Genomic DNA, 17,867 nt, shown 5'->3' with positions numbered 1-17,867 from the left:
TACAGTTCGGGTTCGCTCCACCGTAGTTGATACCTTTTAATGGCTAACTCAAAAAAAAAAAGACATAATGGCAAGCTGTGGAGACTACTTAGGTCTTCTCTTTAGGTATCTTTTAATACCATATCAGAAGACTCACATATTTAGAAACATTGTCAGATATTGTCTTAAAAGTACATTCGTTATTGAACAGGCAGAGCCCAAATTACAGATTAACATAAAAAAATGTCATCCGTCCATCCAGTTATGCTGCAAAGATGATCCAGAGGAAGGCAAAAATCCCTCAGGAGGTAGAAGCGAATTTTCTTCAAAATCAGGCAAATCAGAACACAGTAACTCCCTGGATCAACCGCCCTTCTCCAGAAATCTAGTAACTAGCCTTTAATATTATTACACTCTAGTAAAGAATCCTCTTCTATGTTGGTGGAGACACCGTCTCGAGGATGTCCCCTCGTCACAGTCACAGTCCTGGGAATAAATAGATGATGGGAGTGATCTCTGTACTGACCCCTGATATATTTATACATAGTAATTACATCGCCCCTCAGTTGTCTTTTTTCTAAAGTGGATACCCTAATGTTGATAATCTTTCAGGGTCCTGTAGTCCCCCCATTCCAGTAGTTGCCCTCCTCTGGACCCTCTCCAGCTCTGCTATGTCTGCCTTGTTTACAGGAGCCTAGAACTGTACACAGTACTCCATGTGTGGTCTGACTAGTGATGTGTAAAGTGGCAGGACTATGTTCTCATCACTGGCATCTCTGCCCCTTTTGATGCTCCCTGGTATCTTATTAGCCTTGGCAGCAGCTGCCTGACACTGGTTTCTGCAGTTAAGTTTACTGTAATCTTCCTAAGTCCTTTTCCATGTCAGTATTGGGGCTCATACACAAGAACGTATATTTTTTCCGCATCTGATCCGCATTTATCAGTGTTATTATTTATTAGAAAGAGTCACTAATTCCATGGTGCTGCACATCAAGAGAGGGTTACACATACATAATATAAAAAATACAAATACCATAAACATGGAGCTATTAACAAGTCGGTACAGAGGGGAGAGGACCCTGACCACAAGAGCTTACAATCTACAAGGGAAGGAGAAGGACACAGTAGGTGAGGGTAAAGCTGCTCATCTGGCTGTGTGGGGGCAGCGTGCTCATTGTTGGTGGTAGGCTTTCCTGAAGAGATGGTTTTCAGGTTGCCTATAAAAGTTTGGATGTTTGGGGAGGGTCTGATGTACTGGGATAGCGAGTTCCAGAGTATGGAGGATGCAGGTAAGAAATCTTGTAGACGATTGTGTGAAGAACAGACAAGAGGAGAAGAAAGAAGAAGGTCTTGTGAGGATCAGGGATTACGTGTGGAGATGTATCAGAAAAGCAGGTGGGAGGTATAAGGAGGGGACAGATTGTGGACGGCCTTATATGTAGTGGTTAGTATTATAAACTGAATTTGCTGGGCAATGTGGTAAACCTCATTTTCCACGTTTTTGCCCAAGCCTCCAATCTATCCAGATCCATCTGAGGCAGTATAAGTGAGCTGGATACAGTACCTACAGAATTCAGCACCTGACTCCATTCATGTTTTGCAGGTAATAAAGATGGAGTTAGGGTACATATGAAACACATATATGAGCATCACTTGGTCACTGAAGTCATGTTGGCATTATTCAGGGGTTAATTAACAGATGTGACATCACAAGCGATTCCCACCACCGATATATCACTCAGCTCCAGTATCTAGATAGGTTTACCATTAAACCACAGGAATGTACATATGGGGTTAATTATCACAGATCACCCAGTCAGATAAATCAGTGATATAGTCATCATGCCACCAATATCACTGTCTCCGCACAGGAGGGTTAATCTGTAGGAGCAATGAAGGTCACAGCGCTAGGAGAAAGTATAATATGAGCCAAGAAGACAACGTCTGTCAGTGACAATGGTGACGCTGTCGTGGAGCAAATAGAAGAGTTTATTTTATCTGCAAATACTGTTTGAATGAAGATGAAATATTAATATGTCCACATACGTTATAAACTATTCCATGGAGCGTCGTTACTTCTCCCCATGTCACTCTGGACTCTCCCGCAGTGTGGGTGGAGGTGTGAATACAGTGATAAGAAGCAAGGTTCATGGGGACAATCCATCTTCACTGCTCTGGAAGTAAACAAGGCTCTTCTCTTCCAAGAAATATAATGCAGTTGTTTGGCTGATCCAGGATAATTCCACCCAAACTATAAATACTCTAATTGGCATTTAAGCTGGAGATACATGGTGACATTAGATGATATGTTGCATTGTGACACTACAGTCGTGGCCAAAAGTTTTGAGAATGACAAAAATATTAGTTTTCACAAAGTTTGCTGCTAAACTGCTTTTAGATCTTTGTTTCAGTTGTTTCTGTGATGTAGTGAAATATAATTACACGCACTTCAAACGTTTCAAAGGCTTTTATCGACAATTACATGACATTTATGCAAAGAGTCAGTATTTGCAGTGTTGGCCCTTCTTTTTCAGGACCTCTGCAATTCGACTGGGCATGCTCTCAATCAACTTCTGGGCCAATTCCTGGCTGATAGCAACCCATTCTTTCATAATCACTTCTTGGAGTTTGTCAGAATTAGTGGGTTTTTGTTTGTCCACCCGCCTCTTGAGAATTGACCACAAGTTCTCAATGGGATTAAGATCTGGGGAGTTTCCAGGCCATGGACCCAAAATGTCAACGTTTTGGTCCCCGAGCCACTTAGTTATCACTTTTGCCTTATGGCACGGTGCTCCATCGTGCTGGAAAATGCATTGTTTTACACCAAACTGTTGTTGGATTGTTGGAAGAAGTTGCTGTTGGAGGGTGTTTTGGTACCATTCTTTATTCATGGCTGTGTTTTTCGGCAAAATTGTGAGTGAGCCCACTCCCTTGAATGAGAAGCAACCCCACACATGAATGGTCTCAGGATGCTTTACTGTTGGCATGACACAGGACTGATGGTAGCGCTCACCTTTTCTTCTCCAGACAAGCCTTTTTCCAGATGCCCCAAACAATCGGGAAGAGGCTTCATCGGAGAATATGACTTTGCCCCAGTCCTCAGCAGTCCATTCACCATACTTTCTGCAGAAGATCCATCTGTCCCTGATGTTTTTTTTTGGAGAGAAGTGGCTTCTTTGCTGCCCTTCTTGACACCAGGCCATCTTCCAAAAGTCTTCGCCTCACTGTGCGTGCAGATGCGCTCACACCTGCCTGCTGCCATTCCTGAGCAAGCTCTGCACTGGTGGCACTCCGATCCCGCAGCTGAATCCTCTTTAGGAGACGATCCTGGCGCTTGCTGGACTTTCTTGGACGCCCTGAAGCCTTCTTAATAAGAATTTAACCTCTTTCCTTGAAGTTCTTGATGATCCTATAAATTGTTGATTGAGGTGCAATCTCAGTAGCCACAATATCCTTGCCTGTGAAGCCATTTTTATGCAACGCAATGGTGGCTGCATGCGTTTCTTTGCAGGTCACCATGGTTAACAATGGAAGAACAATGATTTCAAGCATCACCCTCCTTTTAACATGTCAAGTCTGCCATTTTAACCCAATCAGCCTGACATAATGATCTCCAGCCTTGTGCTCGTCAACATTCTCACCTGAGTTAACAAGACGATTACTGAAAAGATCTCAGCAGTGATGACAGCAATGAAATGCAGTGGAAAGTTTTTTTTGGGATTAAGTTAATTTTCATGCCAAAGAAGGACTATGCAATTCATCTGATCACTCTTCATAACATTCTGGAGTATATGCAATTTGCTATTATAAAAACTTAAGCAGCAACTTTTCCAATTTCCAATATTTATGTAATTCTCAAAACTTTTGGCCACGAGTGTACATATAATGACTATCAATGGGTTCACAACATGACACACTATATGTCATGACAGTCACATGAAATCCAACACTTTGTTGTGCCTTTTCATAGGTAAATACATTCATATCCAATTCATTATTGTCAAGATGGATGTTCATTGCCTTTAAGAGCCCTGCTCGACTATAGTTGCAATTTTGTATGTCTTGAGTAGGCCAAAGTAAGGTCATACAAAGGTTTCTGTTTTTTTTCAGTGTTATTTTTCTCATGAATGTACCAGTCTGAGAAGAGGCCTCCTTGTCTACTTTCAAATTTATGACGGGAGATAAAGATAAGCTCTATGCAGCTGGTGATAATTACCTATACAATTAGGCATTTATTAATGAAGCAAAATATATAATATTCATGTATTCATTTAATGAACCTTAGTTAGTCCTTAGCATAAAACAATCAATAGGACATATACATATATATATTACTTTATATTATATTGTTATATGTTACGAAGACAACATGTATCCAGTATATTGTATATATTTCTTATTAGAAGAATATCTGTCTCTAAAAGAGTGTCTGTGAAGATGTGTGTTTTGTAACAATTAATCACATCTTTGGTATGACAGGAGGTACTGATATCTCTGTGAGAAAACAAGGCCATTCAAGTTATTCATATCAATAAATCAACAGTGTGAGAAACATTTAAAGAGACGCCTAGAGGTCTGTCTCTAATTGCTACAAGTGTCAGAATTAATCCCTATAGCTTTGAATTAAAGCTTCTAAGGTCAAAATGTATATTCAGACTTACATAAGTTAACTCTTTATACTATGATGCAAATAGCTTATACAGTAGTGCCACCTAGGTATCAGTAGGTGACATTACAACAGTAGCAAAAGTGCATTCTGGGTGGGGTTATGATGTCACATTTTTATCAATGGTCACGCCCATCCGACAATGATTGGAAAGTTCCAAACTAGGAAGGTGTGTCTAACTGATAAGTTTGTGATCATAAACCACACACTAGAGAGAGAGAGGAGAGAAAAAGAGAGAAAAGGAGAGAGGAGACAAGTAAAGATCTCTAGAGGGGTTTATCAAGATAAAAGCCATGGTGAGATGTGCTATGATGGACCACCCAGCTTTCCTAGGAGCATAAGTGAGATTCCTACTAGGACTTGGTAAGAGACACAGACAATGATATGTCATTTTATTAAGACTAATTTGATAGTGTGGGTGAAATTATACCATCTAGATTGGCGAATAAATAAATAATTAAATTAATTGATCATCTCCATATTGAGATGTAGTCTTAGGATATTGTGAGGCTTCATTCTACCTGCAGAAGAATCTAGACTCATAATCTAGCAAAGCATTAAATAATTGCTTATATATATATATATATATATATATATATATATATATACACTGCTCAAAAAAATAAAGGGAACACTTAAACAACACAATGTAACTCCAAGTCAATCACACTTCCGTGAAATCAAACTGTCCACTTAGGAAGCAACACTGAGTGACAATCAATTTCACATGCTGTTGTGCAAATGGGATAGACAACAGGTGGAAATTATAGGCAATTAGCAAGACACCCCCAATAAAGGAGTGGTTCTGCAGGTGGTAACCACAGACCACTTCTCAGTTCCTATGCTTCCTGGCTGATGTTTTGGTCACTTTTGAATGCTGGCGGTGCTTTCACTTTAGTGGTAGCATCAGACGGAGTCTACAACCCACACAAGTGGCTCAGGTAGTGCAGCTTATCCAGGATGGCACATCAATGCAAGCTGTGGCAAGAAGGTTTGCTGTGTCTGTCAGCGTAGTGTCCAGAGCATGGAGGCGCTACCAGGAGACAGGCCAGTACATCAGGAGACGTAGTGGAGGCCGTAGGAGGGCAACAACCCAGCAGCAGCACCGCTACCTCCGCCTTTGTGCAAGGAGGAACAGGAGGAGCACTGCCAGAGCCCTGCAAAATGACCTCCAGCAGGCCACAAATGTGCATGTGTCTGCTCAAACAGTCAGAAACAGACTCCATGAGGGCCCGACGTCCACAGGTGGGGGTTGGGCTTACAGCCCAACACCGTGCAGGACGTTTGGCATTTGCCAGAGAACACCAAGATTGGCAAATCCGCCACTGGCGCCCTGTGCTCTTCACAGATGAAAGCAGGTTCACACTGAGCACATGTGACAGACGTGACAGAGTCTGGAGACGCCGTGGAGAACGTTCTGCTGCCTGCAACATCCTCCAGCATGACAGGTTTGGCATTGGGTCAGTAATGGTGTGAGGTGGCATTTCTTTGGAGGGCTGCACAGCCCTCCATGTGCTCGCCAGAGGTAGCCTGACTGCCATTAGGTACCGAGATGAGATCCTCAGACCCCTTGTGAGACCATATGCTGGTGCAGTTGGCCCTGGGTTCCTCCTAATGCAAGACAATGCTAGCCCTCATGTGGCTGGAGTGTGTCAGCAGTTCCTGCAAGACGAAGGCATTGATGCTATGGACTGGCCCGCCCATTCCCCAGACCTGAATCCAATTGAGCACATCTGGGACATCATGTCTCGCTCTATCCACCAACGTCACGTTGCACCACAGACTGTCCAGGAGTTGGCAGATGCTTTAGTCCAGGTCTGGGAGGAGATCCCTCAGGAGACCGTCCGCCACCTCATCAGGAGCATGCACAGGCGTTGTAGGGAGGTCATACAGGCACGTGGAGGTCACACACACTACTGAGCCTCATTTTGACTTGTTTTAAAGGGCTTCTGTCACCCCATTAAACCGTTTTTTTTTTTCTTTACTAATAATCCCTACACTGCGATCTCAGCATACATAAGCTAATTAATGATTTTCGTTCAGTAGAATTTGTTAAAAATCGATTTTTATAATATGTAAATGACCTTGCTACCAGCAAGTAGGGCGGCTACTTGCTGGTAGCAGCCGCATCCTCCGATGGTAATGACGCCCCCTCTGCTTGTTGATTGACAGGGCCAGGGAACGGAATCGTTCTCTGCTGGCCCTGCCTGTTTTGATTCAATATCTGGCGCCTGCGCCGCGGCCGTACCTCTCTTCAATCTGCGCAGGCGCACTGAGAGATGGCCACTCACTCGGCCGCTCGCTCCTCAATGCGCCTGAGCCGGGTGTAGATGTGACGTCATCGGCGCAGGCGCATTGAGGATGGAGCGGCCGAGTGAGTGGCCGCCTCTCAGTGCGCCTGCGCAGATTGAAGAGAGGTACGGCCGCGGCGCAGGCGCCAGATATTGAATCAAAACAGGCAGGGCCAGCAGAGAACGATTCCGTTCCCTGGCCCTGTCAATCAACAAGCAGAGGGGGCGTCATTACCATCGGAGGATGCGGCTGCTACCAGCAAGTAGCCGCCCTACTTGCTGGTAGCAAGGTAATTTACATATTATAAAAATTGATTTTTAACAAATTCTACTGAACGAAAATCATTAATTAGCTTATGTATGCTGAGATCGCAGTGTAGGGATTATTAGTAAAGAAAAAAAAAACAAACGGTTTAACCCCTTAAGGACCGGGCTCATTTTCACCTTAAGGACCAGGCCATTTTTTGGAAATCTGACCAGTGTCACTTTAAGTGCTAATAACTTTAAAACGCTTTGACTTATCCAGGCCATTCTGAGATTGTTTTTTCGTCACATATTGTACTTCATGACACTGGTAAAATGAAGTCAAAAAAATTATTATTTTTTGCACAAAAAAATACCTAATTTACCAAAAATTTGGAAAAATTTGCAAATTTCAAAGTTTCAGTTTCTCTACTTCTGTAATACATAGTAATACCCCAAAAAGTTGTGATGACTTTACATTCCCCATATGTCTACTTCATGTTTGAATTATTTTGGGAATGATATTTTATTTTTTGGGGATGTTATAAGGCTTAGAAGTTTAGAAGCAAATCTTGAAATTTTTCAGAAATTTACAAAAACTCAATTTTTAGGGACCAGTTCAGGTCTGAAGTCGATTTGCGAGGCTTACATAATAGAAACCACCCAAAAATGACCCCATCTAAGAAACTACACCCCTCAAGGTATTCAAAACTGATTTTGAATACATTATTAACCCTTTAGGTGTTGCACAAGAGTTATTGGCAAATGGGGAGGAAATTTGAGAATTTAATTTTTTTGTCAAATTTTTCATTTTAACCCATTTTTTCCACTAACAAAGCAAGGGTTAACAGCCAAACAAGACTGTATCTTTATTGCCCTGACTCTGCCGTTTACAGAAACACCCAATATGTGGCCGTAAACTACTGTACGGCCACACAGCGGGGCGTAGAGGGAAAGGTGCGCCGTATGGTTTTTGGAAGGCTGATTTTTATGGACTGGTTTTTTGACACCATGTCCCATTTGAAGCCCCCTGATGCACCCCTAGAGGAGAAACTCCCTAAAAGCGACCCCATCTAAGAAACTACACCCCTCAAGGTATTCAAAACTGATTTTACATACGTCGTTAACCCTTTAGGTGTTGCACAAGAGTTATTGGCAAATGGGGATGAAATTTGAGAATTTCATTTTTTTGCCTAATTTTCAATTTTAACCCATTTTTTCCACTAACAAAGCAAGGGTTAACAGCCAAACAAGACTGTATCTTTATTGCCCTGACTCTGCTGTTTACATAAACACCCCATATGTGGCCGTAAACTACTGTACGGCCACACAGCGGGGCGCAGAGTGAAAGGTGCGCCGTTTGGTTTTTGGAAGGCTGATTTTGCTGGACTGTTTTTTTGACACCATGTCCCATTTGAAGCCCCCCTGATGCACCCCTAGAGTAGAAACTCCATAAAAGTGACCCCATCTAAGAAACTACACCCTTCAAGGTATTCAAAACTGATTTTACAAACGTTGTTAACCCTTTAGGTGTTGCACAAGATTTAATGGAAAATAGAGACACAATTTCAAAATTTCAAATTTTTGGCAGATTTTCCATTTTAATATTTTTTTTCCAGTTACAAAGCAAGGGTTAACAGCCAAACAAAACTCATTATTTATGGCCCTGATTCTGTAGTTTACAGAAACACCCCATATGTGGTCGTAAACAGCTGTACGGGCACACGGCAGGGCGCAGAAGGAAAGGAATGCCATACGGTTTTTGGAAGGCAGATTTTGCTGGACTGTTTTTTTGACACCATGTCCCATTTGAAGCCCCCCTGATGCACCCCTAGAGTGGAAACTCCAAAAAAGTGACTCCATTTTAGAAACTACGGGATAGGGTGGCAGTTTTGTTGGTACTAGTTTAGGGTACATATGATTTTTGGTTGCTCTATATTACACTTTTTGTGCAGCAAGGTAACAAGAAATAGCTTTTTTGGCACGTTTTTTTTTTTTGTTATTTACAACATTCATCTGACAGGTTAGATCATGTGGTAATTTTATAGAGCAGGTTGTCACGGACGCGGCGGTACCTAATATGTATACATTTTTTTTATTTATGTAAGTTTTATACAATAACTTCATTTTTAAAACCAAAAAAATGTTTTAGTGTCTCCATAGTCTAAGAGCCATAGTTTTTTCAGTTTTTGGGCGATTATCTTGAGTAGGGTGTCATTTTTTGCGGGATGAGATGACGGTTTGATTGGTACTATTTTGGCGTACATGCGACTTTTTTGATCACTTTTATTACCTTTTTTGGGAAGTAAGGTGGGCAAAATTTCAATTTTCTCATAGTTTTTATTTTTTTATTTTTATGGCGTTCACCGTGCGGGGAAAGTAACATGACCATTTTATAGATCAGGTCGTTACGGACGCGGCGATACCTAATATGTGTAGTTTATTTTATTTTTTTAATTTTTATTCAGTGATAAATGTTTGTTTTTTTTATCTTAACTTTTTTCACATTTTTTTTACATTTTTTTGACCCAGACCCGCTTGGTTCTTGAAGATCCAGTGGGTCTGATGTCTGTATAATACAGTACAGTACAATATATATTGTTCTGTACTGTATTTTACTTACACTGAACAGATCTATGCTTTCAGCATAGATCTGTTCAGCACCATGGACAGCAGGACGCCTAAGCAGGCGTCCTGTTGCCATGGGAACCCTCCCCGTCTGCTCAGAACTTCGCAGACGGGGAAGGGTAAGCACAGGGCTGAGGGGGGCTCTCTCCCTCTCCATCGGGGGGCTGAAAAGGCACAGCAGCCCCCCGATGGAGAGGGAGGGAGCTCCCTGACCGATGACAGTTAACTTTTTCCATACAGCGGTCCGTACGGACCGCGGTATGGAAAGGGTTAAACGGCTGACATCTGCACAGATGTCAGCCGTTTATACCAGGGTGCCAGCAATGTGCTGGCACCCTGGTATACCCACTAGAAGCCAATGATCATTCATGGGGAGGCGGGCGGGGGATCGCGATCCCGCCTGCCGCACCGCCCGCCTCCCGCAACGCCCCCACCGCATGCGACACCCCCCCCCCCCGCATCAAATCATGCAGGGGTGCAGGGGGGGTGAAAAATATAGATTTTAGCCACTCTAAAGTTTCTGATCGCCGCGGTCAGGGACCGCGGGGATCAGAAACTGCAAAAAGCGCAGCAAACCGCAGGTCTGAATTGACCTGCGGTTTGCTGCGATCGCCGACACGGGGGGGTCACATGACCCCCCCTGGCGTTGTCACAGGATGCCGGCTGAAGGATTTCAGCCGAAATCCCGTTCCGTTTAACCCCTCGGGCGCCGGAATACAGATTTTAAGTCAGGACGTACCGGTACGTCCTGTGTCCTTAAGGACTCGGGAAATAGGGCGTACCGGTACGTCCTATGTCCTTAAGGGGTTAATGGGGTGACAGAAGCCCTTTAAGGACATTACATCAAAGTTGGATCAGCCTGTAGTGTGTTTTTCCACTTTAATTTTGAGTGTGACTCCAAATCCAGACCTCCATGGGTTGAAAAATTTGATTTCCATTTTTTTATTTTTGTGTGATTTTGTTGTCAGCACATTCAACTATGTAAAGAACAAAGTATTTCAGAAGAATATTTAATTAACTCAGCTCTAGGATGTGTTATTTTTGTGTTCCCTTTATTTTTTTGAGCAGTGTATATATATATATATATATTGATAGAACATTCTTCGCCAAGCTAAAGTGATGGATTCCCACAGGAAAGACTTATTTCAAGTCCTTCCCGTTTAAGATCCTAGATCCCCGTTATTTGTCTTAATAGTCTTACCAAAGTCATATATGTGAAAATAGTCCAGGATGGGGCGGAAGGATACAGTTATCTCTTATTTGCCCATCTTGAAGTCATGTGATGTGTAGTTGGTTAGGGGGGCGGAATGTATTTAGCATTCTACAGGGTGGGCCATTTATATGGATACACCTTAATAAAATGGGAATGGTTGGTGATATTAACTTCCTGTTTGTGGCACATTAGTATATGTGAGGGGGGAAACTTTTCAAGATGGGTGGTGACCATGGCAGCCATTTTGAAGTCAGACATTTGGAATCCAACTTTTGTTTTTTCAATAGGAAGAGGGTCATTTGACACATCAAACTTATTGGGAATTTCACAAGAAAAACAATGGTGTGCTTAGTTTTAACGTAACTTTATTCTTTCATGAGTTATTTACAAGTTTCTGACCACTTACAAAATGTGTTCAATGTGCTGCCCATTGTGTTGGATTGTCAATGCAACCCTCTTCTCCCACTCTTCACACACTGATAGCAACACCGCAGGAGAAATGCTAGCACAGGCTTCCAGTATCCGTAGTTTCAGGTGCTGCACATCTCGTATCATCTGAAGGCAATCGTCTATGCTGTGAAGATACAAGATGTGCAGCACCTGAAACTACGGATACTGGAAGCCTGTGCTAGCATTTCTCCTGCGGTGTTGCTATCAGTGTGTGAAGAGTGGGAGAAGAGGGTTGCATTGACAATCCAACACAATGGGCAGCACATTGAACACATTTTATAAGTGGTCAGAAACTTGTTAATAACTCATGAAAGAATAAAGTAACGTTAAAACCAAGCACACCATTGTTTTTCTTGTGAAATTCCCAATAAGTTTGATGTGTCTTCCTATTGAAAAAACAAAAGTTGGATTCAAAATGGCCGCCATGGTCACCACCCATCTTGAAAAGTTTCCCCCTCACATATACTAATGAGCCACAAACAGGAAGTTAATATCACTAACCATTCCCATCGCCCACCCTGTATAATGATGTCTAGGATTAGACATGCCCATCTTGATATCATGAGGTTTTCTCTGAACAGAAGTAATGTATATAACTTATGTTCATATTTTGATATCCTAACCTATTAATAGCTTTGTTATAATGTGACGAGTTATTTCCACTCACATGTATTGTTAAGCTTGTAATGCTTTATATTAACGCTATATATATTCATTTGCGTGTATCATTGTGTTTATTTACTTATATATGTTTATAATCTTGTAACCAATAAATCTGCATATTTTTATAATACCTGAGTATTATTGTATAATGTAGAACTACATTTTATCATTGACGTCATCTTACGTCAAAAAGAACTTATTTATCTGAGGAAATAGTCAGACTCAGATGTGAATTGTATCAATTAGGTTGTCTACAATTCACCAGGTCATGATTTTAAGAATTTATGACAAATTTTATAAATTGTATTTTTTTATGGTTAATTATTTTTATGACCATAATTAATAATTCTTAATTGAATTATTACCCCCCGACAACTTGGATTCTTGATCGCAAATCATATGCGACTTTCCCATGATAGCAAGTTAGTAGAAAGATCCACAGAACTCATCCATTTGAATAATCCGTTGCTTTATTCAGGAGGCAGCAAACATAGCGACGTTTTGATGTGAAGTTTTTTTTGTTATATTGGTTTCCTATGATAGAACACAATGCAAGTTATGTGCAACCTGCAAGTCTTGTACAGTTTGGCAGATATTTTTTACCGCCAAATCTCAGCTCTAAACAGCAGACAAGTTGTGAGACTGTTCTGAGACTTGCAGTAATGTGACACATCTTGCCATGTAGCCCGAAACTTAACGTCTGTGAATAAGATGGGTTTAAAGGGAACCTGTCATCTAGAAAATGCATATTAAACCGCTAGCAGTACCTTATTGCAGCCTGTAGCATGATTATAAAAGTTTTGTCTGTGTCTTTTCTGTACAATGCGCCAAAAGTCTGAAAAAATACTTTTATTCAACTGGCCACGCTATGTAAACCATAGTCTTGAAGTCAAGGGGGCAGCGGCTTTCTCGCCTGAAGTCAAGCGTGCCCCGCCCCTTAGTATTTGATTAATAGGATGTCCAATTCCTTCACTGCTGGGCGCTTGAGCGTAGTCTCGCGCATGCTCTCATGTGCAAGTGCCTTATCATTGAGACTATCTCACAGCAGAGTAGAACAGTGTGCAGACGCCAGCACTGCAGGGACACAGCGCACGTGCAAGACCATGTTTGAGCGTCCAGTGGTGAAGGAATTGGAATTCCTATCAATCAAATGCTAAGGGGCCAGAAAGGGGGCGGGGCACGCTTGACTTCAGGTGAGAAAGCCGCTGCCCCCTTGACTTCAAGACTATCATTTAGATAGCGTGGCCAGTTGAATAAAAGTCTTTTTTCAGACTTTTGGCGCAGTGCACAGAAAAGACACAGACACCTATAATCATGCTACAGGCTGCAATAAGGTACGGCATGCGGTTTAATATGCATTTTATAGGTGACAGGTTCCCTTTAAAATTATTTTTTGCTCTTTTCGCATTTCCCATATCTAAAAAACAATATTCGGTAGTTTTTCCTGATCTGTTGAATTTTAGTTCCTTCTTACAAAGCATTTTCAACATATAAAACATCAAAATGGCTTCTCTCTTGTGTGAATTCTCTCATGTCTAACAAGGTGTGATTTTTTTGTAAAACATTTCCCACATTCTGAACATAAATATGGCTTTACTCCTGTGTGACTTCTCTGATGAATATTAAGTCTGGTTTTAGTAGTAAAACATTTCTCACATTCTGAACATGAATATGGCTTCTCTCCTATGTGACTTCTCTGATGAATATTAAGTCTGGTTTTAGTAGCAAAACATTTCTCACATTCTAAACATGGATATGGCTTTGCACCAGTGTGACTTCTTTCATGTATAATAAGATCTGCTTTCCATCTATAACATTTCCTACATTCTGAACATGAATATGGTTTCTCTCCTGTGTGAATAATTTCATGTTTCACAAGATATGATTTTTGTGTAAAACATTTCCCACATTTTGAACATGAATATGGTTTCTCTCCTATGTGACTTTTCTCATGTGATACAAGATTTGATTTATCTGTAAAACATTTCCCACATTCTGAACATGAATATGGCTTCTCTCCTGTGTGAATTCTCATATGTATACCAAGTGTTGATTTATGAGTAAAACAGTTCCCACATTCTGAACATGAATATGGTTTCTCTCCAGTGTGACTTTTCTCATGTCTAATAAGATGGGGTTTAACTCTAAAACATTTTCCACATTCTGAACATGAATATGGCTTCTCTCCTGTGTGAATTCTCTTATGTTTAACAAGACTTGATTTATCTGTAAAACATTTCCCACATTCTGAACATGAATATGGCTTTTCTCCTGTGTGAATTCTCTTATGTTTAACAAGACTTGATTTATCTGTAAAACATTTCCCACATTCTGAACATGAATATGGCTTCTCTCCTGTGTGAATTCTCATATGTATACCAAATGTTGATTTATGAGTAAAACATTTTCCACATTCTGAACATGAATATGGCTTTTCTCCTGTGTGAATTCTCTTATGTTTAACAAGACTTGATTTATCTGTAAAACATTTCCCACATTCTGAACATGAATATGGCTTTTCTCCTGTGTGAATTCTCATATGTATACCAAGTGTTGATTTATCTGTAAAACATTTCCCACATTCTGAACATGAATATGGCTTCTCTCCTGTGTGAATTAGCTCATGTTTAACACAATCTGCTTTACGTGTAATGCATTTCCCATATTCCTGCTGTGTTGTATGAATTCTTCTGTGTGTAGAAACTCTTGATTGTTCTGTAAACTCTTTACTACCCTGAAACCTTTCATCCCCTTTCTGACCAGTATTTTTGGTAACAATCTGTAATTGGTCATGGGAAGGTTCCTCATGATGAGGGGGATTATATAATATAAGTGTACGTTGAAGTCCTGGGTGTACATTAAATGTAATGAGGTTTTCTCCTGAAGAGCGCTGCAGGACATCTTCAGCTTCTTCTTTATAATTTAGTGATAATACAGCTTTGCCCTTAATAATTTTACTGGAATTCCCTATGAAAACAAAAAAAGGAATTTGCGATTATTTTTCAAACCACAGAGTGGACAAACCTATAAACATTCCTATTAGGCTGTAATTGGATATATGGTATAAACCAGCTCTGCCTCTAATGCCACCAGATGTCAGGTAGCTATCGTATAAGTCAGGGTCCGACCTTTAAAGAGGACCTTTCACTAGAATAAAAAATCTAAACTAAGTATGCTGACATGGAGAGCGGCGCCCAGGGATCTCCCTGCACTTACTATTATCCCTGGGCGCCGCTTCGTTCTCCCGGTATAGGCTCCGGTATCTTCATATGTTCGGCTCAACTGGGTGGAGCCTGCCGGCGTCTCCTTCTCCCAGGCTGTAGCGCTGGCCAATCGCAGCGCTCAGCTCATAGCCTGAGAGAAAACAAAACCTCTCAGGCTATGAGCTGAGCGCTGCGATTGGCCAGCGCTACAGCCTGAGAGAAGGAGACGCCGGCAGGCTCCACCCAGTTGAGCCGAACATATGAAGATACCGGAGCCTATACCGGGAGAACGGAGCGGCGCCCAGGGATAATAGTAAGTGCAGGGAGATCCCTGGGCGCCGCTCTCCATGTCAGCATACTTAGTTTAGATTTTTTATTCTAGTGAAAGGTCCTCTTTAAAACAGGTCTTGAGGCATGACTTGGATAATAATTAAGTCAGCACCATTAGATGCTCAGTACAAGATGCAATCTCCTTGGTTCTGCAGTGAGAGATCCTCCTTCCTCCAGCAGCAGGTTCAGGGTGTAATTACGCCTCCTAATTCCTTCTGCTGTTATTTTACTGCAGCTTGGACTAATCTTGTGTGAGACAGCAGCAGCGGGGGAGGAGGTACACTGAGAGGAGCATGTCACTTATAGGGGTTGTCTCACTTCAGAAAATAGCCTTTATTATGTAGAGGAAGTTAATAAAAGCCGCTTACTAATGTATTCTGATTGTCTAGATTGCTTCCTTTCCTGGCTAGATTCATTTTTTCCATCACATTATACACTGCTCGTTTCCATGGTAATGACCACCCTCTAATGCAGCATCGGTGGTCGTGCATGCAAACTATAGGGTAAAGCACTAGCACGGTCCCAACCACCAGAGAGGCCGGCACTTTTTCCTCTAGTGTGCAAGCACGACCACCTCTGATGAATTGCAGGGTGGTTGTAACCTTGGAAATGAGCAGTGCATAATGTGATGGGAAAATGAATCCAGCCAGCAAAAGGAAGCAATATGAATAATTACAATACATTAGTAGGTGGTTTGTATTAACTTCCTCTACATAGTAAAGGCTATTTGCTGAAGTAAGACAACCCCTTTAAGGAACAGATGGATGCTGGGAAGACACAGTGTGAGAAACGAAAATGACCTCAAAGGCTTAGGAGTCTGAAGTCTGTATAGCCTAATGGCCGCACAGTCCCAAGATCTCAGGTTTACAGACATCTGTAGGATGCAGTGGAATAGACAGAGTGATGTCATCAATCAGAACCTGTAATAAAGGTTTCCAGCACCTTGTTGGGTCCATTACACTAAGGCCCCTTTCACACGGGCGAGTATTCCGCGTGGATGCGATGCGTGAGGTGAACGCATTGCACCCGCACTGAATACCGACCCATTCATTTCTATGGGGCTGTTCACATGAGCGGTGATTTTCACGCATCACTTGTGCGTTGCGTGAAAATCGCAGCGCGCTCTATATTGTGCGTTTTTCACGCAACGCAGGCCCCATAGAAGTGAATGGGGTTGCGTGAAAATCGCAAGCATCCGCAAGCAAGTGCGGATGCGGTGCGATTTTCACGCATGGTTGCTAGGTGACCGTCTATTCACTGTATTATTTCCCCTTATAACATGGTTATAAGGGAAAATAATAGCATTCTGAATACAGAATGCTTAGTAGGTGATCAATTGAGGGTTAAAAAAAAATAAAAAAATTAACTCACCTTCTCCTCTTGTTCGCATAGTTCCCGGTCTCTTCTTTACTTCTCAAAAGATGAACTACCGGCTAGGACCTGTGGTGACGTCAGATCACATGCTCCAATCACATGGTCCATCACCACGGTGATGTACCATGTGATTGGAGCATGTGATCTGACGTCACCAAAGGTCCTTTAGCCGACAGCTTATCATTAAAGAAGTAAAGAAGAGACCGGGAACTACGCGAACAAGAGGAGAAGGTGAGTTAATTTTTTTATTTTTTTTTAACCCTCAATTGATCACCTACTAAGCATTCTGTATTCAGAATGCTATTATTTTCCCTTATAACCATGTTGTAAGGGAAAATAATAAAATCTACACAACACCTAACCCAAACCTGAACTTCTGTGAAGAAGTACGGGTTTGGGTACCATACATGCGTGATTTTTCTCACGCGAGTGCAAAACGCATTACAATGTTTTGCACTCGCGCGGAAAAATCGCGGGTGTTCCCGCAACGCACCCGCACATTTTCCCGCAACGCCCGTGTGAAAGAGGCCTAAGAATCCAGGATGTTCTAAGGGGAACGAGGGTCCTATCAAGAATTAAGATGGTGGAGCTAATGACGTGCCCTCTGAGTGCAGGTGACCATCACTGAGCCGTCTGTGTCTGTACAATAATCACATGTGACATCGGAGCTTCCTGATCATCGTGGAGCTGAGGACAGGAGTGCACCGAAAGGAAGCCAAACACAGAACCAAACAGCTTTAACCACTTAATGACTAGGCTGGTTGTCATTTAATGACCTTTTTTTTGTATTCTCATTGTTATATTCCAAGACCTAAAACTTTTATATT

General features: G+C 41.8%; 2 protein-coding genes across 2 annotated transcripts in view; both read right to left on the bottom strand.

Moving 5' to 3' along the window:
* Window positions 1-17,867, bottom strand: part of LOC120990641 (zinc finger protein 501-like) — a 149,263-nt gene that overhangs the window by 62,164 nt on the left and 69,232 nt on the right. The window lies entirely within an intron of this gene.
* The window catches only part of LOC120991883 (gastrula zinc finger protein XlCGF26.1-like), a 67,242-nt gene continuing 62,879 nt past the window's right edge, over window positions 13,505-17,867 (bottom strand). The window contains exon 3 of the mRNA XM_040420626.1: window positions 13,505-14,770. Coding sequence (XP_040276560.1) covers window positions 13,632-14,770 — 1,139 coding nt within the window. The 3' untranslated portion in view covers window positions 13,505-13,631. The remainder of the gene's footprint in view (window positions 14,771-17,867) is intronic.

This window comes from Bufo bufo, chromosome 2 (assembly GCF_905171765.1).
Source record: "Bufo bufo chromosome 2, aBufBuf1.1, whole genome shotgun sequence".
Classification (NCBI taxonomy): Eukaryota; Metazoa; Chordata; class Amphibia; order Anura; family Bufonidae; genus Bufo; species Bufo bufo.
The sequence above is the reverse complement of the archived record's forward strand: the minus strand, read 5'-3'. Positions and strand labels throughout refer to the sequence as shown.